Genomic DNA, 25,156 nt, shown 5'->3' on the forward strand with positions numbered 1-25,156 from the left:
GCTTAGAGAAACCTTTTGTGACAGCAGTCACTACAGAATAGGAGTTACCTTAGGAGCGTACAACTTTTCTGTAGTCTAGATCTCTCTTCAGTAGATGAGTTGATGTTTATAATAGTATCAGATTCAGAGCTGGTGTCCTGTAGCTTGGGATACTTGTTGTTTTGATGTTCTTTTGAGTTGCTGTGGCCATTTATGACCAGAAGTTTGAGAAATAAGATGTTTCCAATGACATTCCATTGAAAACTTGAAGGCGTTGCTTAGAAAACTTGACAAGTTTTGTATTTTCAAAACATACATGAAGCTCTATGTTTCTGATTTGTTTTGTACTTCACGGGACAAAAGCATGAACCTGTGTGAGAATGCAGGATTTCTCTTCAGGAGGCATATTCTGAAACAATCATTTAGGTGATATGTATTTTGGGAGTTTCACATCCTAATCACGCAGTTGTAATAAAGCGATAAAGCGCAGTGCAAAATATATACAGTGTTAATACTGATTCTCTCATGTATTTTGTCCCAGTTTGATGATAAGAAGGAATTTATTTATCTGGAGATAGAGGAAAGGATCATGGGGAAGAAATGTAAATGTCATTGCTCTAGTTTACGGCATAGCTTAATCTTAGCAATTATTTCCAAGTCAGCCCTTAAGGCCTTTCAAGAAGCAGCAATATACCCGGCAGTGATATTTTCTATGGCCTTAGCAAATAGTAAACAAGACTGTATTACAATTAACTCTTCACAGATTTTGTCAAAATCTAAACTATCATAAAATACTTAAGGAAAATTAAATATATTGTTAGAATCTGCTAGAAAATAAATATCTAGCAATGATCAAGAGATCTCGTCAGTGAGAAGCATTTAGAAATCTAACTTATGCATTCAGATGACAGAGTCACCTTATTTTTCATGGCCTTATTTCCACATTATTCAAGTTTATGTAGAATTTTTTGTTAGAAAGAGGACTGTTCAACTGGATGGCATGCATGCATATCAGCATATCATCTACAGCTTGAGTATCTATTCAAAAAAGGGTCATTTGAAAATTCTTATCTTGTTCTGACAGCCTGAGTTCTGTCTCCATAGGAACGAAAGCACCAGAAGGGTCATTAGTGTTGTAGATTTCTCCTCTGACAGCCAGTTCAGCTTTGCAAGAGGAGGCATTAAACAAAGTGCCATGGAACTGGAAGATGTAACAAAAATAATAATTATGCTCTTATTCTTCAGGAAGCCAAAAAAACACAACTTTTGTCATTATCATAGCACCTGCAAACTTCAAAAGCAATTATATTTTAAATTAGAGATAATTATGTTAATCAGTGAGAGTTATTTTAATTAACTGACCCAATGACAGTTCTGCATTCTGAAAATGACATTCAGCTCACTTCGGTAAATCCTTTGTGTCTTCAGTGAGAAAAAAGTATTTGAGGACAGTGTAGAAGATCTGTCTAGAAAGGATTAATATGTTTCAGTTATGTAGCAGCTTTTTGCAAGGAGGTATACAAGCTATACTTTCTATATGGTCATTTACTGCAATAGTGGAGCCTTCACTTATTCTAAGATATCTTTAGTTTACACTGGATGAATGGATTCCAGTGTAAAAATGTATTTCTTCAATGGCTTTATTGCATAGAATTTAGTTTAAAATCAACTTGCAGTAAGTGTCACTGCATGCGAAGCCTTCAGGAACGGTCTGAATCCTAAGGCTAGTTTCATTGAAAAGCTCTCTCTTAAAAAGTAGGCATTATACACTGAGGGGAAGTAAAACTGTCAAGCTTCTGGGAAGTGACAGACCTAGGAAAAATCAGTGTACCTGCAAAGCTTGGATATTGATTAAATGTTGTTATCCTTGTCACTTCTTATGCTTGTTGAAGGAAAAGATGAAACAAAATTCACGTTGACACAAGCTGGCACAAATCTTGGTCTAATCATCATCTGAGCTAAAGGGATTTGGAAGGTTTGAGCAGAGGTGAACGTTGAAGTCTTGATTAGGCAGCAGGAAGTCATCTATAATTTACTTCACTGCTATACCTGGTGAATTTTCTAGCTGCTTTGTCAACAGTAACATTTGATGTTTTAATTTGCCTCAGGGGAAGTGATGGCAGGAGGTAGCTATGTAGTCTTCCTGTGATATTCACAAGTATGTGTTTGTGAAATCGTACTTGTATAAATGCAGATTTGTTAGGATGTGGATCTATAAAGGAGGACTTGCTTTTTCTACCAGGTACGTTATCTCTTGGAATGGACAGAAGAAGACTTAGAAGATGAAGATGATGCAGTCAGTACATTGAAACCAGAATTATGCCATCCATTATGCCAGTGCTCGAAATGTGGGCCAGCACAAAAGGTTGGAATATTCGTTCTGTAAATAGAATAATTTGTGTTCATGTAATTCAGTTTCTAGCTCAAGGGAAATAGCATTCATATAGACCAACACCTCTGTATCTGTGTCCAAAATGCAATGAAATATGTACAGACCACAACAGAACTCATCTGATGATAGTAAATTGTACAAAGACTTATTTATCATGGAGTACAGAGGTTTTAAAATACACTTTTTTTTTTTTTTTTTTTTTTTTTTTTTTAAAGTAAGGAAATGATTCAGGCTGCTTGGAAATAGAATGCCAATTACTTGCCCTTCAAGAAGAATTGCTACTTATTAAGATGTACATCGCTGGATAAATTATTAGAGAATAAACCAAATTATAAATTTTCACTGCATTGGTTATTTTGAAGTAAAAGTATCCATAAAGAACAAAGATGTGAGATGGCTTATGTTTTTCTAAATTCCTCACTGCTACCTTACACTTATTTTGTGTAGGGTTTGTGGTTTGTTCTTTGATAAGTTGTTTCCTTGCACTTCTGAATATGGAGACCATATGTTAAAGATGCCACACCTGGAGAATGTGAAGTTCTACTGGTGTTGGGGAAGGAATGGCACTGGCTTTGGCATTTACTTACCTAATGAAAAGCAGAAGTGATTTGTTAACTGATCTAGATAAGCATACCACTGAGGACAGGCAGGATGAAAGATCTACCACTGTGAACATTAAGCACCCATGCAGTTTGTGAGAGGAGTAAAAACAAATACTGCTGTGTAAGCCATGTTTGAGGTAGTTTTCTTGACTCCCCATGGAGTCTGTGCTCTGGAACAATGATACCTGCACATGGAAAAAAAAAATAAAATTAGTTATTATACGTATTACCTAGCAGTATTATCTAGTGCAGTAAAATAGGTACATAGTGTCTGCAGGCCATGAGTATTTGTGAAATGTAGCTCATAAAGTATTAACACCCAGTGTCTGTATGTAACAGCATCCTAACAGCTATATAAAAAGCACTGGGCCTTACTTCCATCTCAACCTACACACCTTTTGTCCCTTTTTAATAACGTGAACACTTGCCAGGAATTTCTATATAGGGAGCTATCATACTGAAAGAAAAAGAGAAAAAAACTTGAAAAATACTGCGAAGGTGCTCTGATTCACCAGCTGTAAAGTCTTCAGTGAGGTTCTGTAGTTGAAGTTCTTGTGATGTCTGTCCAGCTGCTTGGTATTTTACTTAGTAAGTATTTGATTGCATTTTGGTCGATGGAAAGTAACAGAATTAATTATTTTGTTTTGTGTACTCCTCAACAGAAATTTGCAAGGGTCCCTGCTAATGGCCTTGGTGTAAATGTATCAAATCAAGATGGTTTTACACCATTGCATATGGCTGCACTGTACGGACACTCTGACCTCGTCTCTCTCTTGTTGAAACATGGAGCCAGTATCAGTGCCAAGAATGCAGAACATGCAGTGCCTCTTCATTTAGCCTGCCAGAAAGGTCACTCCCAGGTAATGGAGCCTCTAATTGCAATCTATTTAACACAGAGCCACCAGCAAAAAACTCTTCTGTGAAATTAGCAACAAGATAAACCAGTTAACAGTTAAAATTAATTAAATGATGCTTAAGGCTGAGGTGATGGTTAGTTGGTTTGTGTGGCCGAAATTATGGAAACTAGTATGATAAGAATTAGTGCTTTGCATTGTCATTTGTTTGGCAAAACTGAGACTTGTTTTCTTCAATCTTCTTGCTTCCTTGCATCCCTTCTTCATTCTCTGTTTACAGATTTTTGCATGTAAAGAAATGTGCATGATTGCGGTTAGGTAGTATCTTAAATTGAAAAGTTATTTCTTTCAACAGGTGGTAGAATGTCTAATGAATTATAATGCTAAACAAAATAAAAAGGATGCATATGGAAATACTCCTTTAATTTATGCATGCTTGAATGGTCACTATGAGACTACTGCCTTGTTGTTACAGGTAAGATCACTGAAAACAGTCTTCAGAATACCACTTTTATGTGTTACTGGTGCTTGGTTAGGACTCAGATTAGTATTACTATTTAAGCTTTTCTCCATTAAAATTACTCAGAAAAAAAAAAGTGTTTTTTTCTCTTCCTCTTTTCACAGATTTTGATGAGATAAATGTTACTTTGCGATTGTACAGCTAACTGCTTTTAAGGAACTTCTCTGTGGCACATAGCAGATTTTCTTGCTTGTGATTGTATCAATTTTTTTTTTTTTTTTTTTTTTAGCATTTTGTGTGTTGTTGTTTAGTTTAAGTCTCCTTTAGACTTGGCCTATCTAGAAGATACACACAAAAAATGAAATGAGTTTCTCTATGAAATTGTGGCTATGAGAGAGTAGGAAATAATAATATGACCAGGTGGCTTATTGTTGAACTGGTGATTGCTAGCATATGCTTTTTGGTTTTGTATACAGCTACAAGGCTGTTGTTGCTTTGTTCTCGTTGATACATAGAAAATGAAAGGGGAGAGAAGCACAATAATAACGTGCTATCTCAATTTTAGGCTGCTTTTTATTATCTCTGATTTTATTTTGCTGTCCAGCATGGAGCTTCTGTTAACCTTTCTAATGCCAAAGGAAATACAGCACTGCATGAGGCTGTGATAGGGAAGAATGAAGCCCTGGTAGATTTGTTGCTTCAGAATGGTGCGATGACACACATACAGAATGAAAGGAACTGTACCCCTGCAGACTGTGCTGAGCCGGTGAGTGCAGAAAGTTTGCTTCCAGCATTCGATTTTCTAAAGTTCTAAGATTTTCTAAAGTGTAATGGAAAGCAAATGTAACTGCTTGTCACAGCAGCATTTTTGGCCCTTCATTGCCGAGACGTCTATACTCAAAAGTTACATGCGATGTAAGACTAAGATGCCTGTTTATTGTGCCATGACTTGTGATATGTGAAAGCTGTAGTGCTTTTAAAATAAAAATCCTAGACAAAAAAGATGAGCCTAGGAAGAGTGAAAGCACATACATGTATGAAAATGTGAATAGTGGCAGAAAGAGCAGAAGAAATGCAGGCTGTAGGAGAACAAGCACCCTGTTCTAATCAGTTACCCTGCTAGCAGTCTTGTTTTACCACCATGTTTTGCCCTTCATGCTTTTTGATATCTTTTATCTTGTTGTCATCAACTTTCATTTTATTAATACTAGGTTATACGGAATTATTCTCTAAATGATTCCTACCTTATTGTTCTTAAATAGCTTCTGACGTGTAGAATAGCAGCCACAAAATTCTGTACTGCATCAGTTTCAGTATACATATTATCAATTTAATTATAAATGAACTTACCCATCAGTGGTATAATTTGAAATAGTAGACAAAGACTGCAAAAGCATTTTGTTACATTGCACCCTGTGGAACACAGGCTTTGTCCAGAGTCAAGCTGATATGAAGTCTTTGTTTATAAAGAGGTATTCTTATGTACATTCATTTCAGCAGCTAACACACTTGCATGAACTGTAATTCTGAAATTGTACTTTTATTTCCTTGTTTTTATTTCAACACTGATGAAAATGGAAACTTCTGAAATTAAGAATTCAAATATCATTAAGTTGCTGGAAACAGCAGCAAGCTGTGTACCTGCATCAGCAGAGGAAGAAAAGGAATGTGAGCATCATGCTACTGTCAAGATAAGAAGAAAAGGTACATGTCCTTTATCCACTGTTATGAATAAAAAGAGATTTAGGAATTAATCTGAGACAATATGATCTACATATAATTAAAGAATAGCCAACTGTTTTTTTACAATAAAAATAAATATTATAAATAAATATAAAAATAAAAATATTTTTTCCAGGAAACACTGAGAATAATATAACTAAATTCAGCAGACTTTTAATTATATATATGACATCTTTCACAAACTCAGTTTTCACTTCTTTGGTGCATAGCGGGGAATTTTACATACTAAATCATTTCATGCTTAAAAAAAAAAAAAGCACATTTGAAATTATATAATTAACCATGCAATACTTCGTCCATTTCAGTGCAAAGAAGAAGGGATTAAATCACCTCTGGTTGTCATCCACATTGCCCTAAGACAGTGTGTTCTGTCTCTGAGATTATGGGACAGAAATCAAAGCTACAGAAATAATTTTCTAGGCCAGCAAGCAAGATTTGCAAAAGAATGCTTTTCTGTAAGTGGGAGCATTTAGTACAGTCTAAGCCAATACATTGAGACACATGGTATTATTTGATGGTACAGCTGAGCTGATGTAGCTTATTGCCACTTAAAAGAAATGGTGTTACTCTTGGCCCATCATCACTTCATCACTCCTTCCCTCTGCTTCTGTTGTCCTTATCCACTGCTTCCTTATGCTGGCTCAGAAGTGTTTCAGATGATTTCCCAGCTGATACAGTTCTCCAACAGAGGAGATAGGGTATAACAAGTAACAAGTTTTGTGCTGAGCTGCACAACTCTGCATAGCAAAGGGCCTGCTGCCACCCCATTTGTGGAAAGAAGACAGTTGAGGCTGCATGGCCAGGACAGAGGGAAAAGGAGAAGCAGAAGTGCCCATTTCAGCATCCGTGAGTTTTAGTTAGACTTTTCAAAGTACCTCATCTGCTTCCTCAGGAAAGAATGTAAATATTTTGTTAAAATAAAATTTATCACCATATGCTGTTGCCAGAGACTGATGCAATCATTTCAAATATCATGGGAATAGCTTTTAAAAGACCAGCAAAAGACATAACTAAGAAGTATTAATGAAGAGGTGGAAAAGCATTAGTTACACACATTTGTAAAAATTGGAATGATGAGCCTCAAAGTCCAGAATTAAATGGTCTCTCCAGAATCTTGGCCAGTCGTGCTAATCTGATTAACAGTGCTTACTCCTGCAACTTAAAATGGTTTAAAATTTCCAAAGAGAAATGGTGACTGATTCAAGTTATTACTGCAAAGCTTTTTCGCCTGTCAGTAAATATCACTTTTCATTCAGAACTTTTTTTTTAATTCTTCATTGTGACTGAGTTGTACTTACAGCTGCCTGTTCTTTTAAACCCTAGTGAACGAGCCATGTGAGAAAGCTGATGATCTCATGAACAGACAACATCAACTCGTCCAATCAATTAACAGATTTAACAAGTAAGCATAGATGCTTTCGTGGAAGTACATTTATTGTTTCCCATAAGCAAACAAAGCATGTAACTGTTTAATAACGCCCAAAAGTGGGCCAAGCATTGTTGCACATCAGGTATGACTAAGTAGATAGATACAACAGTAGATGTTAATCCACAGAGGCATAAACATTAATATCACCAGACAGATGTACTTGGTGGTGGTGAATGCCAGTGATGTGATGTGAAGCAGAAAGGGGAAAAGCTGGTTTCTGAAGGTAGTACTGGCAAATATATTTACAACAGTTTTTGCACTGGTACTTGCTATGCCATAAATCAGCAATTTCTGAGCCAGGCTGTTTTAAAAATATCTGAATACTTCAGTCAGACATTGGGTTTTGGCTGTTATCTTCCAAATTTCAATTTACATTGTGTGATAAAGTGATGCCCAATCCCTGCAGACCTTCAAGGGAAGGCTGGATGAAGCCCTGGTCAAGCTGTGGTGTCCCTATTTGCTGCAGGGGAGTTGGACCAGATGGCCTCAGAGGTCCCTTCCAACTCAAAGGATTCTATGATTCTAAAATATAAGAGATAGTAGTAGGCTGTCTTTTTGTGGAAAAAGTGACTGTCAGATAGTTGCCTTTGTGTGCTGAGATAGTGCCACCTAGAGGGTTTTTCATCAAGACTTGTGAAAAGACTAAATGAAAGTGTCAAATTTAATTTCTTTAAACTGTATTTTAGAGCAAAACATTTACAGAGAACAATAACAAGAGATAAAAGCGTCCCCAATTTTGACTATCAGTTCTTGCACCAGGTAAGAGGAAACACATTACTTGTATAATATATATCTGCTATTAACATAGATATGTGTAACAGAGAAATCTCTTTACCAGTAGTGGTCAACGAATTCCCAAGGCTCTGATGTGCTTGCTGAATTGCTAATGTTCCATCCTTGTCCATACTTAGTTGTACTATCTACTATCCATCTCTTAAATGTCTCATACTTCCCTTTAAATTTCTTAAACCTCTTCTTGCAGGCTTAATTTTTTTGTCTTTCTGTTGCTTGTCCAGCAAAATCTAGGATATGCTTGAAAAAGTATATATTGTGAGAACAGATGTTGCCAAGCAGAGGTGCTATTCACAGGAGAGAAATTTGTCAGTAAATTGATAAATCTGCTTCTAGGTGGAGACTTTTTGCAAGGGAGATAGCAAAATGGATGTTGCGTTGTCAGCTGTATCACAGCTGTATGGTGTGGTCAGTTCATCAGTGGTTGGGCATACTGTGTCACCCTCAGTCAGTACAGCTGCTGGATGCTGCCCTACCCCCAGAGCATGCACTCCCTCTTCCTTCTTTGCACTGTCTGTGACTCTTACTGGAAATCTCGCTGAGCCTTTCTGGCATACTAAGTCAGGAGAAAAACAAACCTGTTCAAAAGAAAGCAGTTTTCTACCAGGTTAGTTCAGTAGCTGTCTATTATTAGATTGATGTAGCCTCTGAAATGTGGTCTCTGCCTCTCATCTTCATCTACAAAATGAAATGCTCTTCCATTTCATGGATCTCGTTAGATTTAGTATTTGCGAATTGAGAATGCCAAATCAATGCCACAGAAGTGTAATATTTTATTACTTCTTTCTAGCATTAATGATAATATTCCATTAATTAAATGTGGGATTTGGATTTTATAGTTGTAAATCACCAAGAGCAGCATGTCATGCAAATACATCAACTGACAGAAAATATGTGACAATGATATATAGCACATTCACCATGTTTGACTGTCATGGCTCTGTAAATTTACAGGTCATAGTCACTTTCTGAAACTTTTTCAATTTTTGGCCATTATTTCAGCAAAAGGGTATTATAATTGTTTTCTGCCCTTAATTATTTTCTCAGAAAATCTGTCATTAGTATGCTTGGCCTTTTTTTTTTTTTTAATATCTATTTCTAATTTTTATATTTAAATTGGCAAAGTGGCCAGTGATCAAGGAGAGCCACCTTTTTTGTAAAAGAAAAGTTGGGCAGATATAGAAATGGAAGGTAGGAGTACTTGGAGTGACTGAATAAGAGTCTTGAAGAAGGAGCACAGGGTCTCTCTCCCCTGACAGATCTGGTAGCAGTTTGGTAGTGGTATGAGAAACAACTGCTGCAATAACTTAAGACCTGCACTACAAAAGATGTTTGTAAGAGATAAGATCATATTGGAAAATAAGTTTTAGAATGCCTTGATTGTCTTTTCAGTTCTGGTACTGATAAGTTGCTGTGGCAAGTTGGCCTTTTCTTGTTTTCACATATTCAGACTGAAGATGATAAATGTCCTACAAAGTGCACTATTCCTAATTCTCGACTGTGTTCTCAGTGTCAATATCATGACATTAATATGATAATTATATTCATGAAACTATTTTAATTATCCATGTTTGTGGTGAAGAAACCAGACAATGCTTTTGACATGCCATCTTTCCTTCCCCACAGTTAGCTATTAAAAGCTTTGATAAAACCAAGTTAAAATCTGTTGAAACGCTGGACCAGAACAAAGCTAAGATTACTGACGCAGAATGCAGTGGTGAATTTATGAAACATGATGACATGATAGAAACTCCTTGTAGGAGTAAATTAATGCACCGGAGACACACTGTTAATGTTCCGCTTTCAGCAGAGAGTGTCAGTGGTAATAGTTTATCCAGCCCTGGAAGTCCAAGTATTTCACAATCGAGAGACTGCTGTGATGACTTGCTTTCCAAACATTGACGAAGAAGCACAGATGTGATGTCAAAAGCTTTGGAACCAGGTGGTGTGGATTTCAGTATCCCTTTGCTGCATATCAAAGAACTCGGTGACGCTTGCAAGCTATGCCTTCAGAAGAGAATACAGGGATAACTCTTCAGCAGAAACAGAATGTTCCTAGAACTTTTGAAGACTGAATCTGTCTTGGAGGTAACTACAGAGCCAGATCGTTGCTGATCTTAACAAACAGGGAAGTACTGACGTATGTAGGCAGTAAAGTTACCTTCATGTTCTACGTAGCACTTACTAAAAAATCATATATAACAGTAAACCAGACCAAACCCTGTATTGTATTTTTTCAGCCATCTACTTTGTTTTTAAAGTCTTTGAATAATTTTCGCATTTTTGGTTTTTACCACTACAATGGATAAATATATACAAATATATATATATTTATATATACATAAAGATATATTGGATAACAAGCTATTTATTGACAGAGGTAATTGAAATGTCTATTTTTATTCGAATATTACAAACTGTTACAGCATAAATTTTTCTGTATATTTCAGTAGCTGAGAAAACAGTAGTGCATCTGTGACACCATGTTAGACATATACATGCTAATAATATGAAGGGAACTAATCTTTGCTAATTTCTTAGTATCTGTATCTACAACATCAATTTCTTTTTAGGAGCCAAGACAGTGGGGAGAAGTAGAGAGCCTCTGCAAAGCTAAAGTGTAAACTCAGTGTTCAGCCTGATTAAAAAATACGCAGAAGCAAGAGTGCGTAAGGACACACAAAACTGTTTTAAGGTTTGTTTTTTTTCTTCCTCCAAAGCTAGCCATTCAAAAAATGCACGAATATTTGTGATTCTGAACCTGGGCGACATCTGCAGGCAAAACCGCTGCTTGAGAGCCTGAACCCAGACTGTTATTTAAAGAAGTGAACTTCCATGCACTTCCATTTCTGAAAGGTACCCCTCACATCAGTTGGCTTTTGTTGGAATAGATCATTCCCAGAGGTGATCACTGAAGATCAAAAGCTCACAAGTAACTGAGATGGTTGATTAGATTTGGATTTTGTTTTCTACTGTTTTGATTACAGTAGCAAAACATGTACATAGCACAAGCCAGGTTCCTAAGTGCAGTATTTTTTTATCCTTGGCTCACCACATCCAGCTTTCATTTTATTTGTATGAATAATGCTGTTTCTTTTAATTGCAATATTAGTAAACTGCCTGGCAAAGTAGAAAGCTGGAGGACATGCTGGTGATTTTTTCAAGTAACTTTTTAATCTAAGAGGTAAAATTTGCTGCAAATGCACATTTAGACATTTGGAGTTGAGGATCTTGTGTTTATTTTTCTAATAATTTATGAGTTTATCTGACTTTTCTAATGTGCCTTGGATTTGTGCCAAAAGATGGAAAGAAAAAGCTAGTAAAGTAATTCTTGAAAGTGCTGTTTTCTTTGAGTGCTTATTTAAAGCATTGCGTCTTTTTGTGGATTTACTTGTTTTTGTAGACACTGAAGAGTTCACCTTGTATCTGTGTAAATTGAGGGGATCTGTTGGAATTTACAGTCATGTTCAATAGGAGTTTCTTCCCTTTTCTGCTCTGCATTCACAGATTGCTATTAGTAGGTTGTGTGGTTTGGGATTTCAGGCATATAAATGTTAAATACAGAATTATCTGTGAAACTGAACATTTTCACTTCTAAGCTCCTTCTTCATTTAAAAAAAGGTGGGATTGATCTTAACTACAGCAAGCCAGAAGAGCAAGTGGAGAGATGAACAGATGAACTATAGTTAGTCTTTTTTCTTCCTGCAACACTGCAAAGTTGTCCTAGAGCACGTTGCTCATCCCTGCCTGTCATGTTCTTGAAATATCTAAAGATTCATTGTAAAGTTAAAGATAGAAATAAAATTTCATAGATCTGATTTCCAAACTAAATACTGAGAATTTAGCTTATGTCTTAATTACAGTATATGTTTTACCTAAATTATGATAAGATTTCTAGACAGTCTGAATGAGAAAAATCAGCTCCATAGTTTTTTAATACTAGTGCTACTATGCTACAGTGTTTAAGTGCAGAATATTAGAGTTGAGTAGCTGTGGAAACAAGTTCTGAGTGAGTTTATTAAATACCTTTGAAATAAGTATCAGCAGATGTGAACTCTGAATTTAGTTTATTTTTTTTATTAAAAACCAATTTTGACTGCAACGGGTTATGGAAAACAAATTGTTCGCTACTGTTCTATTTGAAGCATAAACTGTTCCATTGTATTCTATGCAAGCAGTGAAAGAGCTGCAACATCTTGATACAAATGACTATGTAATTATTTGGTTAATTTCACATTTAAAATTTAGTCTGTTTGATGGACAAGTAGACATCTCCCTGCTGTACAGAGACGTCCTGCACTACCTCAGCAAGGCTGGAAGTTCTAGTCACCAGGGGAGTTGGACTAGATGACCTTTAAAGATCCCTTCCAACTCAAATGATTCTATGATCTTAAACTGGCTTTTTGTAAGCAGCTATACACAGCAGAGAAATAGTCCACAATTACGCAGTCACTAAGCACAGATGTAGGAACAGTGATGCCCTGAAGTGCCACATATTGGCATATCTATTTGCTGCTGTTATGTCTGTGGGTAGTGCCAGGTGCTACTGAGACTGTGCACAAGTGTAGAACATGAAGCACAACTACAGTTATACCAATACGAGGAGATGGGCTGATTAGGAAAAGCACTCTTCATTTTACAGGAACTGGCCAAGTGTTATACTAGTGCTTGCCTTTGGAAAACGCTTTCCTCTTGAATGAATTATAAAATTTCCCCCCCAAAAAACCCACAATACCAAAAGTAGCTTTATTAACTTGAGTTTTCTGTTGTTGTTCTATCTGAACAGTTGTCCTGTTGAACCCAAACCTACTTAAGTGACCAAACCATGCTTCACTTTTACTTCAGCATTCAGTCTAGGATAAAGCTTACTTCCAGGCATTTTGGATTTTTATGTATCAAAGCACTTAAATCCTGACCACTTCCAAATAACATCTAACAAATGATTTAGGTAAGTGAAAGATTCCTCTGATGTGCTTGACCAAGCTTATCATTAAAGAAATATACTAATTTTCTAAGACATGATGATTGAAGTCTAAACTCAGACAAGATTTGAAGGGAGTACTCCTAGAAATTCTCCCCAGGTCTATAGAACAGCCATGCTGAAGGCATGCTTTTTGCACAGGAATAACACGCTTACTAGTGCTCACTTTAAACAGTTTTATTCTGTTCCAAAAACCACTGCAGTTAGGATCATACATGTTTATGTTAAATTATGTCAGAAGAGGGCTTTGTGGTTGTAGAGTGTTTATCAGCACAATGTATTTTAATAAATGTACAGCACAAGTTTTACTTTATGCATGCAGGATTTGCAGAAATTTAGGAAAACTGATTGTTTTTTTTAAGAAACTCTCCAGCTATTTGATAAAAATGGAGGTAGCTTTAAGAACGTACGATGCCAAATGTCTGAACAGTGCTGGATTACAATTACACAGTTAATTTCAACTTTTTTTTTTGAGACAGCCTGATTGTTTTGTAGGAGAACACTTCAATTGTATGATGGTAACAGTTTCTTTATAATAGAGACTGCCCCCAATCCAAACACAAATAATGGCTACTATGATGCTTTAATTTGAATTTAAAAAATTCGAGTAGAGCTGAGAGTCTCTGTGAGCTGCTGAGAGGCTTCCTTCAGGGGCTCAGGAAACCTTGCTTCTAACACTTTTGTGACTTAGACTGTGGAGGTAAGTCCTTTAAACTCTTGCAGGGAGTGGCTGTTCCCAGCTTTACACTGAAGTTCTCCTGTTACCGTATCTCCAATAGCAGCAGGTTAAGGGTGTACGGGTGCTGAAAGCATAGCTTACACACTGAGTAAGGGGCAACAATTTTCATGCTACTCAAGCAGTGGAGAACTATACACTGCTCAGGCCACTTATACTACAAAAATTTAAGTTATAAAATCCCCTTCTCAGGTGTATTTTACAAGACAAGTTCATTTGTTGGCCTTTATACATATTTATATATATTTTAAAAAGAAGTAAAGAAACGTAAACATTTTCAGACTTTGCATTCTGCCTGATAACTGTTGCCTTTGTCCAACCATTTATTTGGCAGGCTTACAGTAGTATTTAATAATCATCCTCTTCATCTGAATCCAGTACTTTCCTTCTGTTGAACTAAAATGAAATACAAGGTCACAGTTAATCCAACACAGAAAAAGCCTTTCCAACTCCACCCATCTGACAATCTATTACTGGGAAGCAGGCGTTTCCCCCCATCGCAACCTTCCAGTCCCCACCTGGCAAAATGGGAGAGAGCAAAAGCACAGGTCTGTCTCAACACAACACTGCTATCCCAGTGATAACAGCTGCAAATTAGACCATTCCTAAGGATGTAACCCAATGCTTATTTATTAGTGTGGGTGAGAGAAGTGATGGTAAATACAAAGGAAAGTTCTGTGCTGAACTGAAATAGTGCACTACATGGAGCTTTCCAGCTTGAGCTTGTAACTATATTATATTACATACATATATAATCAATTATAAAAATAATAATAAACTATATTTAGGAAACAAAACTTACCTTTACTGTTGTTTTCTTTTCTGTTTGCTGACTCACTTTTTCAAGTATTTCTATCAAACCTTGTTCTGATACCTAGAAAGTAGAAGCCCAAACAAACGAAACACATTTTCCTTTGTGAAAGGTGTCTGACTGGTGAATTATACCATAGTAGTTAGAAGTGTTTTAGAAGTTCCTAAGTGCCCTTTTCAGTTATTTAATTCTATGAATATTAACAACATTAAATATTTTTGAGGGAGTTAAGTTTGAAAATGAATATATGCAAGAAAATATAGGGGGAAAAAAAGCAAGACATAACTCACCTTTCCAGGTAGCTGTCCAAATCTTGCCATCTGTATAAGATAATTCTCTACTGCTTTTGCTTTGTCTGGTTTCACAAGTGCCAAATTGCTTACTGCAACAAAGAAGACTCTGTTCAGTTTGTTTTAAACACACTCTGAGTATCTTTAGTCACTTTTTAGATACTAAAGTAGGAAACTGTCCTCTTTGTGCCAGGATGATGGAATAAACTGAAGAAGGGATTTTGACAAAGGTGAAAGAAAAAGCTGCATTTCTTACTTTTAAATATTTGTTCTTTATTAGATTAACTAACATTGACTCACTACAGTTCTTACTATTAACTCATGGAAGAACTGGATTAATGTCTTTCAGATGTCAGTTGACCACTCCCCTCACTCATATCACCAGTTGAAAAGCTCAACTAGTTTTTCCCTCAACAGTTTTTTTCAGTGTGGCCTCTATACAGGTATGTATGTTCTCGACGTGAGAGGTGAGAATTCTTGGTTTAAAAGCTTCTTGGATACTTACATCTGGCACGAGCTGCTTGATCAAGAACTTGAGCTAAAATTGTATTTCTTATTTCCGCTTCCCTGTAATGGAGATTAGATACATTAAAAGGGAGATTTCAAACTCCTGAAACAATGTGCATAAAAGCAAGAAAGTTTACAGAAGAGTTTCCATTTGTATAACTGAAAAGAACCCTACACTTCCGTATGATTTCTTCTGTCGCATTTCTGCCTTGGGCAGCTGTACACACCAGCAGTGAAGTACTACATTAGGTGACAACATCTAGAGTAGTAAGGGGGTGTAAGGAGACCTTACTACATTTATTTATTCATTACATCTTGCCAGAAAAACCAAACCACGCTAGCTGCTGTCACGATTCTGTGATCAGTTCCATTTAGTTCCAAAAGCAGTGTGTGTTTGATCAGGCACCAAGTCCACACACCTGCAGGACACAACTAAACTTCATTATGTATTTAGCAGTTTTCAGTAAGTCTTCGTATCCTGGGAGTTTAGGTTTGTGTGTTTCAGTTAATACAAGCCCTAAGATCTCACTCCAACTTCCTTCAAAAGTCTCTACTTATTTTTTTCCATTTTCTACTTTGGAAAGTACAGAATTGCTTTGGTTGTTGTTTTTTTTCCCCCTTGTACTTAAATCTTTCACGTTTCAGTGTCTTTGCTGATGGTTTCTTCCAACACCTGAAGCTCAGCTGAGAAACTTAATATTAAAAAGAAAGGAGGGTTGAAGACGATAAGACGAGACTCTGGTGACAGTCAGCAGTTGCCATCGGTACCTCTGCTTTGCCTCCTGTTGCGACGGATCAGCAGAAGTATCCTAAAGAACGAGACGAGAATAAAAAACTGTAATAATCCAAAAACGTCACTGAGAGGACAGGAAGGTTAAATATTTTATTAGAGATTAACGCGACCCAAACCGGCTGCGGGGCTCCATCCCGAGCATCGCTGCCCCGGCAGCAACCAGGCCGAGCCGCCTCCGTACCGCAGCTCCGCCAGCCCGGCCCCGCCCGCAGGTCGCCCCGGGCGCCGCCAAGGCTCCCGCTGCACACAGGCGATGACGCCTCCCAACGCTCGTGCGGGGCCCCGCGCCTTACCCCGTGCTTGGCCTGCAGCTCAGCCAGGCGCTGCTGCCGAAGCGCCGCCAGCTCCTCGTCCGCCATGGCTGAGGAACGGTCACGGAGCCGCCGCACCGCGCATGCGCCGGCGCGGTCCGACCGACGGCGGCGGGGCGGGGCTCGGCGCGTCGTCGAGACGCGAGGAGCCGGGCTCCGCAACGCGGGCTGCCGGGGATGCCTCGCGCCTGCTGCTTTACCCCGTGCCGCCAGCAGAGGGCGCGCGAGTCCCACGGAACGGCCGGGGCGTCGTGCTGAGGGCCGGCCTCGCGGGCGGGGCGTCGATGTGCGCCGTCCGGCTGCGTCGTGGGAGATTTTCACTTCTAAGAAAGACATAAAAATCTGAAGGCGTGAATTTTGAGAGTTCTGCGCCTTCGGTTTCAGACACCAGAGGGCTCTGGAAAAGTCCGTATTTTTTTCCGTAAGGTTTTAATCTCGATCATTAATGTTTCTTTCAGTGATGCTCACAGTAACTTCGTGGCTATCCTTAAAAACGATGTCATAGCAGTAACAGAACGGCACGCGTGAATAAAGCTGACAAACAAAACGCTCCCCTTCCTCGAGGAATTCCAAGCGCGGACCTGCAGGTACGGCAGCACTGCAGGCTGTGCGGTGCTTCTGGCTGGGAGGTGCACCAGAATTCCTCCTTGATGAAATCCTTGCTTGCTCATTGCTAAACGGAATTAAAATTGTAGTGAGGAAGACCTACAGTGCAGCAGTGTGAATAGGAGCCTCAGTAGTGGGCCCTAAATCAACAAAAACAGTCTTGAGAAGCACTGTGCCATGTCAGGGTGCTGGTTTCTGCATGCAAGAGAATCCAGGAGAATGGGCCTGGAAACTGAATGGTGTGGGTGTGAGTCAGAGATGCGAGGAGACCTCACACCGTAGAAGGCAGGAATGAGAGAAAAAGAAAAGCATTGTTCATTACCTTTCTTCCAAGAGACATTTCTTTTTTTTTTTCTCTCCAACTCTGATCTTCCTTAAACAATAAGCAGCAAATGTTTTGGAGGAATGTAACCCATGTGGGGCCATCAAATCTGCAGAAAGGTTTGAGGCAAACCTTTTCTTTTGTTATATAGGTGGTGATTTGCTACTGAAGCCTGTAAAGTCAAGGCAGTGCCCCAGGAGCTCTGCAGGAACTGAGCAGGGCTCAGCCCAGCATCTGTAAGGTGCCTGAGCTCATGCCTGGCTTCCAGCACGGGAAAATCCTGTGTGTGTGTACATATCCATATAATATGTAGGATATCTATTTCACATAGAGAATGTATGCATAGTTTAGGATTGTCACTCACGAATTTGCTCCACTACAGAAGTGCCGATAGTTCTGTTGACATGACTGAAGCCATTCATGCCATTTTATTGCTTATTATGCTCTGGTGTTTCTTTGTTTTACATCAGCCTTTTTTTTTTTTTTTTTCCCATGACTGTAAAGCATGACTGCTGTTGGTTTTTTTTTGCCAAATGTGCCTCATGTTATTTTTCACTTTCTGGATAACGTATTTGTGCCCACATGAGGCAGCTGAAACTCTGCATTATAGCACATAAGCTTTCTTTACTATCAAAGCTAAGATGTTGGTAGTTTGTGCTACACTTTGGAAATGACACAGATACATGCACTGAACAAGATCTGTGTTCTTTTTCATTGGTAGTGGAACTGTTCATTGTATTCCAATTAATTATTTTCTGCCCTAGCTTATGGAAGCAAATCTACTTCCACAGGTATGAAACGACATTGGTTCTGATAATTCATTTAATTAAAAGCCTGTGGAACAGAAGATGGCATTGGTTTAAGTTAACCCACTTTAACTTACTTTCCATTACTGCTTCCAGCTGCTGTTTCATACATGGAGATTAAAAGAGAGAAAGAGTAGAAGAAGCAAATGGAAGCCAGACTGAACAAAATGCTATTAGATCAGGAGAGATGGGAAAGGTGAGACTGGGATGCCCTTTTTTTTTTTTGCCTTTTTCTTCTCTGCACAAAATGCAATGCAAAATATCTCAGAGTAATGAAAAATATGTATCTTATATTCCTAGGGATTGCAAGGGACAGATTTCCCTTCCTCTGTAAGGCTCGAGGGTGACTTGTTCATAAAGCAGCCAAAACCATTACAATGGAGGCAGCAATCTCCGTGCTTCCTCTCGGATCTCAGTGCTTTCTGTGGAGGTGCTGCACCGTGTCTCACTCAGTCAGCAGCTGCTGGGGCCCTCAGCCCCGATAGGGCAGCAGTGTGCAATATGCTTTCCTGAACTGCAGAACCTGGAGCAGCACATACCTGAGCAGCCCTTTGGGCAGGGTGCTGAGAAACTCGCCCACGTCAGTCACTAAAGTTCTGACTAATAGAAAAGCTATCAAACGAAAACTTTTTTTTTTTTTTTTTTTTTTTTTTTTTTTTTTTTGTGAGCTTTCCTTTTTTTTCTTTGAGCTGTTTACCAAAGTTATCAATGTAATTAATTCAGTAATAAGGCACCAGCCAGGGGAAGCAATGCACTGAGTGCACTGTTCAGTGAGAACTGGTTTGATTGACTGCAGCACACCTCAGATTTTACATTTTTATGTGTGTATGGCTCCTCTAATTCGGTCATGGGTTACTCAGATGCTCCTGGCTCTGTAAGAAGTACATCCGTTTCTGCAGGTTATTATAACTAAACCATTTATTCTAACCTTATGACTGGTGTACAGAACACTGCTTAACGGAAAGGTTCTCCCAGGTGGCTGAAATAAATTGGAAATTAATCGTTATAAAGTACTGAAAGATACTGAAAATGTCCTCAGTTTTCCATCGTTAGAGGTTCACTTCGCAAAATTAGATGGGAAAAGGTTATCACACTCACAGTTAAGAAAAGAGCTACAAATGTTACAAACAGCGACAACGTACACAGCACGTTCACTCGCATCGGAACAGCCCCGTGCCTTTGTGTCCCGCGGAGCCGGGCGCTCGAGGAGCCCGCGTTGCCCGGAACCCCCTGGGAGCAGCCGGCACCTGAATACAAAGCTTCCTGCAACTCAGAAACAACTGCGAAGTTACCGACAGCTCAGCACGACGCGTTTCCTGCAGGCGCGCGGCAAAGTCCGCTCCGTGCGTGCGGTGCGACGGCCGGACGGCACCGCGGGTTGCGCAGGGGCTCGGATCGCGGCGACGCCGCGCCGCCCGGGTGAAGCTGCAGCACGAACGGGATAAGCGGGACGTGCGGCGGCACCTCAGGGCTCCGCGCCCGCAGCGTCCTCCCCTCGGCGCGGCCCGCGGGGATTGGCCGGGCGCGCCCCTCTCCCTCGGGCGGCCGTTCCCCGCCCCGCCGCGGCCCCGCCCCGCCCGCCCATTCCCCGCGCCGCTCGGAGCAGCAGCGGACCGGCCCAGAGCCGGCATGGGGCCCCGCGGAGCCGGGCTGGCGGCCGGCTGCCTGCTGCTGTGTTGCGCGCTGGCCGCGTCCCGCGTCGCCCCGCGGAGAAGGAGGCCGTCGTTCGGCGGACAGGTGGCGGAGAACCGGCCGGCGGGCACTCGCGTGCAAGGGCTGAGCATCCCGCTGACCCGGCTGGGGCACGAGCCCTGGTGCGCCGACGTGCGGGGCCGCCGCTGGCGCCTGCAGCTCCTGGGCGAGGGCCACGCTCACTTCCAGGCGGCGCTGCACGCCCGCTCGGGCCGCGTCTGGCTGCGCACTCGCCGCCCGCTGGACCGCGAGGCGCGGCCGCTCTACGCGCTCCGCCTGGGTTTGTGCTGCCGGCTCTGCGCGCCTCCCGGAGGCGCCCCTGCCGAGCTGGCCGCGCTCACCGTCCGCGTGCTGGACGACAACGACAACGCGCCGCGCTTCGTGGGGGGGCCGCCCGGCGGCGTCGCGCGGCTCCGCGTGGAGGAGACTTTGGCGCTGCGCTCCGCCGTGTGGCACGCGCGCGCCGAGGACGCGGACGCGGGGCCCAACGCGGAGCTGCGTTACTTCGCCCGCCCGAGCAGCGCGCACTTCTTCGTGGTGCCGCGCAGCGGGCGCGTGGTGTTGGTGCGCTCCCTGCTGCACCTGCGCGCGCCCATCCCGCTGCGCCTCTACGCCCGGGACCGCGGGCGGCCGCCGCGCCTCAGCGCGCCCCTGGAACTGGAGGTGCTGCCGCAGCCCCGCCGCCTCCCGCCGCCCCGCGCCCTCCGCCGCCGCCGGGCTCCGCCGCCCTCCGCCGTTCCCCTGGCGCTGGCGGTGCCCGAGGACGCCCGGCCTGGCACATTCCTGGCCGCGCTGCCGCCCGCGCCCTTCGCCGACGCGTGGTTCGAGCTCGTGTCCCCGCCCGCCGAGCGATCGCCGCTGCGCGTGGAGCGGGACGGCGGCGCCGTGACGGTCGCTGGGCCTCTGGACCGGGAGGCGGCGGCCGCGTGGGACGTCCTCGTCCGCGTCCGGCAGCGCGCAGGTGTGTGCCCGGGGCCGGGCGGGGCGGGTGGGCTCCGCGATGTGCCTTTGGTCTTTTTGCTTTGCCGGTGGTCGGATCGCCGCCATAGGGGCGGTGCGATGCTCCCCGCCGTAAGGGACTCGTGCTGCGGCGGCTAAAGCTCGGAGTCATTAATGAGCGGCAAAAAAACTGTATGGGACCTTAACTCGGCATCCAGAGAACGGCCTATCATTTATCTCTGCCTACTTTACAACTGTTTTGTTGGGTTTTGTTTTGTTTTGTTTTTCCGTTGCCTTCTGTGATATTTCTCACCTATCAGAGCACAGTTTAGCTCCACTGTATTTGTAAGTTAATGGACGGTGATCATTTGTGTCCATTCACATCTTTTGTTACTTTGTGCAGCCTGTTGCTGTGGCAATGTGTAGATGTGGAGTGCCACAAGAAACTCTCTCATATGTCCCTAACGTGGGTGTTCAGGGAAAAGGATTGCACTGGCACGGAGTGGTTGGTCGGTGAGATTTCATCATGAAAGGGTTTAGTGGGGTTTTGCATGCTGTGATTTCAGAGAACTTGAATTCTCAGGGGCTTAATGGCTCTGAGCAAGTTCAGGAGCTGGCAGCAGTGCATTCTGCTGTGTCTGTAGGGCTCTGGTTAGTGCTGACAGCCACAGAGATGAGATTCCTCTCCCTGTGGAGCCAACCCTTTCACCGGGTCCTGGGAAGCAGCAGTCAGAACGGGGCCTTGCCTGACTCGTCCGAGTGCTGCTGCAGCAGCTGGATGCCAACCCTGGCTCTGGCTGTGCACGGTGCTCAGCTCTGACTGCCAACCAGGAGCTGATAGATCCCTTTCCGGGGCACAGATGCTTTCTGTGCCCTGCGTGCTCAGCCCCAAGAGAGGCCGTGTGATGAGGCTGTTATTGCTCAGAGGCAATGACAGTATTTATTGGGTCAATCTGAGGGTGCTTCTGGGATTTTCAGCTGCACTGTCACATAGCTCAAGTTTCAGCTCTTTGTCGATGTTGCAGCTGCCTCTGCCAGGATTCAGACGATGTTGCAGCAATGGGAGCCAGCCTTGCCCCCGGTTACTGTGACTCTCACCTTTGTGATGGCTTTCACTCTTACCTAGTCTGAGTGGGAAAGCCTAAGATGGCTTGCAGCTGAGCTTGTCACATTGCCATGTTGCAGATTGCTTTCTTGAAGCAAGGCCTGATAACCCAGTTAAAAAGCCGTGGCCAGCTTCAAATGATTTTTAGCTTTTCTTTTAATTCTCTGTCATGTAGTTTTAGAAAATAGCTTGGTAGTAGCTTTTGGAAATAGCTTTTCCACTAGTTTGATGTATTACTGCCAATAGGACCAAGTAGATAATCATCTTTACGTACAGCTTGATTCGGGCTCTCAGAGACCAGGTAGAGGGCAATTAACAGTGCACAGTGTTACGTTCTTTGGATGCTGGTGTTTGTAGGTTTGTTTCAAGGAGCCTACATTTTAAAATATGACTTTATTAGTACTGTTGTTTTAATCAGAGGAAGGTTAATAGTGACTTAGTACCTTCAGAACTCTTCAAGTTGCTGAATACTCGCTTTCTAATGTAATAGTTAAAGCACGGAGGCATTTGAGACAGGCTTGAGAAGCTGTGCCTGATTCCTGAAGGCTGGCCGGCAGAGCTGGGTATTCTGGGAAGGCAGCTGCTGTAGGGCTGTCAGTGGTGGGCAGCCCTGCCTGCAGCCTCTGCCCCGTGCCCTGGGGGTTGTGCTGCAGCTCCAGCCTGGCCCCAGCTCCACTAGGGTGCATAACTCCGTGCTTGGCCATGCGCCTTGCTGACCCTGTACTGCCTTGCTAGCTGGCTCCCTGGCTTGACCTCAGCCATGCCTTGTCACCACAGACCTGTCTGGCAACAGCTGAGCTGCTGGGTGACCCAGAGTACATCATAGGCCCTGCTTTGCTCTTCCTGCTCGCTGACATTGAGGTCCCTGCCTGCCTTGCACTCACTCTGGACTCCACATTCGTCTTTGACAGGCAGAGCAGCCCCTTGCATGCACATGTGCATTTCTATTCAATACTTTAGCTACCCTTAATACTGTGGGAACTTAAATTGCTTTTCTAGACCGTGGACAAAGATGTAATCTTAATAGGGCTGAAGTAACTAATTTGGAATTATTTAGATTGGCTCCAAGAGTATTTACATTTTCCAAAAGTTACAAATATGTTGTTAAAACCGAAATCAATGGGAAACACTAGGAGAGACTTGTACATTAGTTTGTACACCAGATTCTAGACTGAACTCCTAAATTTCAGGGCTTGACTTCCTGAAGACATTTTCTGTCTCCTGGTCCTTGACAAGCACATTCCTCTGGTTGACCCCTATGGCCATCCAACCTGGAGCTCTATTCTTCACTGATCCGTTTCTGGAAGAAGTGTTGGTTATGCTTATGTTTTCAGTAGCATTTTGTTTCTTATTTCATTTATTAGGGCACAGATAATTTATATAGACCTCCCAGGAGCATAATATTGTTGTAAGTTTTTGTCCAGTGAACAGAAAGTAAAGTGTCTTAGATTCTTACAATCATAGAGCTAACATTTAATTTGAGAAGGAGCCAATATTATTCTGTTAATGCTTAGGGGAGGTGCATGAAAGATCCCATCTCACTAATCCTTGCCATCACAAGCTCCTTTGACCTTACTTTATCCATGGGCATTAGCTGGGTAATCCCGTCTTTCATTTTTTCTTATCAGAAGATTTACTGGGGGTGATGTTGGGCCTGCCTTCCAAATAGTTAACAGCAGTCAGTTGTGTTTGTCCTGTTCAAATCAACACAAATTGTCCTGTCTAAATCAATGTATAGAGCGGAAATACAAACATCAGTGATGCCTGTATTTTAAGCCTGGGAGGTTTTTGTCCTTGGCTCATCTGTTCTAATTTTATCTGAGACCTCAGTTCCCTCTGAGCTGTACTGCTTCTCTGTGGACCATCGCTGGTTGGTATTTGGTCTTCTGTGATTCTTATTGCCTCTTTTACGGATTACAGTCACTTCAACAGTTATGCATCACTCTGAGCTTCAGTTGAAGCCATGTATTTTCAGGCAGATGTAGTTCTTTAAACTGCAGTAGATTTCACATTATGAAATTGAAAGAAGGTGGACATTCTGTGTGTGTTTGGGGCAGCTGTGGGCGTTGACAATTTGGGGATCTTACTTGTGTTAGAAAGGAGTATCTCAGGGAGCTTTAAAGCACCATCTTGGTATTTATTCAGTCCAAAAAACATTATGTAGAGTCTATGCCAAGCAGTTGGATTAAAAATATCTTTGTAAGTCTTCTGGGACTTGCGCACCAAAGCTGTTGGATCTCTGTCTGTTATCTCAAACATTTAGTTTCTACCAGAATAATAGGCTTTTTTCTTTTCTTTTTCTTTTCTTTTTTTTTTTTTTTTTAAAGATCTAGCTGAATTCTAGTATATAACTGTTAATCTGATGGAAGCAGTAAATTACAGAATTATAGAACATATGGGTAGGATCTTTCTTAAAGCTGATTTATAACATAACAAGTTGGATATTGATCCTGTGTCTGACGTGGCAATTATGTTAAACTTTCTTTGATTCTCAAACAGTTATATTTTAGGATTTTTTTGTTTTCTTTTTTCTCCTTCTAACTGTCTTGCTGTAAAACAAATTCATCATTTAGAAAGCTGTTTCCTTTTGATTCACTTAACAATGAACGGCATTCAGACATTCCTTATTCTGATAAGGTGTCGTAATTCCTTAAATAAGAAAATCTGTTTGTTTCAGAAGTTTAATCTTATTTATCTAAAGAAATTCTTTAAATGGGGATTTCCCTCCCCCTCCCAAAATCCTAAGCAAAGTTTCAGGAGATCTTCTTGTTTCACACTTACTGTGGCTGCTTCCTGTGTATCCAAGTTCTCTCAGCACAAAGCTTAAATGGTGACCACAAAAAGACCTGTTATTTGTTATCTAAGGATGTTTGCTGCATTATTTATATACAGTCACTTATTTCACTGCAGGGCACGCTTGGATTTGTGTCTGTTGCTGTTGGTAGATGCATGCTGCACTGGGAATCCCTGGTGACATGGTTATCACTTTACTCTTTTAATTGGTAA

General features: G+C 41.5%; 3 protein-coding genes across 12 annotated transcripts in view; 2 read left to right on the forward strand and 1 right to left on the reverse strand.

Annotated features, from left to right (window-relative positions):
• ANKRD27 (ankyrin repeat domain 27) overlaps positions 1 to 13,282 on the forward strand; it is a 43,666-nt gene extending 30,384 nt beyond the window's left edge. For 4 of the 8 annotated variants that reach the window (XM_052686568.1, XM_052686571.1, XM_052686573.1 and 1 more), the window contains exons 22-29: positions 2,222 to 2,344; positions 3,636 to 3,833; positions 4,183 to 4,302; positions 4,892 to 5,053; positions 5,883 to 5,991; positions 7,354 to 7,432; positions 8,146 to 8,218; positions 9,878 to 11,588. In XM_052686568.1, the coding sequence (XP_052542528.1) occupies positions 2,222 to 2,344; positions 3,636 to 3,833; positions 4,183 to 4,302; positions 4,892 to 5,053; positions 5,883 to 5,991; positions 7,354 to 7,432; positions 8,146 to 8,218; positions 9,878 to 10,153 (1,140 nt within the window). In that variant the 3' untranslated portion in view covers positions 10,154 to 11,588. The other 4 variants (XM_052686575.1, XM_052686569.1, XM_052686570.1 and 1 more) reach the window with 4 other exon arrangements.
• PDCD5 (programmed cell death 5) lies at positions 2,940 to 16,791 on the reverse strand. Of its 3 annotated transcripts, none has more exons than XM_052686588.1 (6): positions 16,663 to 16,791; positions 16,345 to 16,385; positions 15,575 to 15,636; positions 15,070 to 15,161; positions 14,771 to 14,842; positions 2,940 to 3,158 (listed from the first exon to the last, which is right to left on the reverse strand). In XM_052686588.1, exons 1-6 carry the CDS (start codon positions 16,726 to 16,728, stop codon positions 2,955 to 2,957), a joined length of 537 nt encoding a protein of 178 aa, XP_052542548.1. In that variant the 5' UTR covers positions 16,729 to 16,791; the 3' UTR covers positions 2,940 to 2,954. The 3 variants fall into 3 exon arrangements, with proteins under 3 accessions (XP_052542548.1, XP_052542549.1, XP_052542550.1); XM_052686589.1 differs by lacking the exon at positions 2,940 to 3,158 and adding an exon at positions 13,395 to 14,364; XM_052686590.1 differs by lacking the exon at positions 2,940 to 3,158 and adding an exon at positions 14,380 to 14,486.
• Positions 16,792 to 20,043: 3,252 nt separating this feature from the next.
• Positions 20,044 to 25,156, forward strand: part of LOC128082441 (neural-cadherin-like) — a 45,185-nt gene continuing 40,072 nt past the window's right edge. Inside the window, exon 1 of the mRNA XM_052686567.1 lies at positions 20,044 to 21,067. Coding sequence (XP_052542527.1) covers positions 20,044 to 21,067 — 1,024 coding nt within the window. The remainder of the gene's footprint in view (positions 21,068 to 25,156) is intronic.

Source organism: Tympanuchus pallidicinctus, unplaced genomic scaffold (assembly GCF_026119805.1).
Source record: "Tympanuchus pallidicinctus isolate F22 unplaced genomic scaffold, pur_lepc_1.0 scaffold22, whole genome shotgun sequence".
NCBI classification, from domain to species: Eukaryota; Metazoa; Chordata; class Aves; order Galliformes; family Phasianidae; genus Tympanuchus; species Tympanuchus pallidicinctus.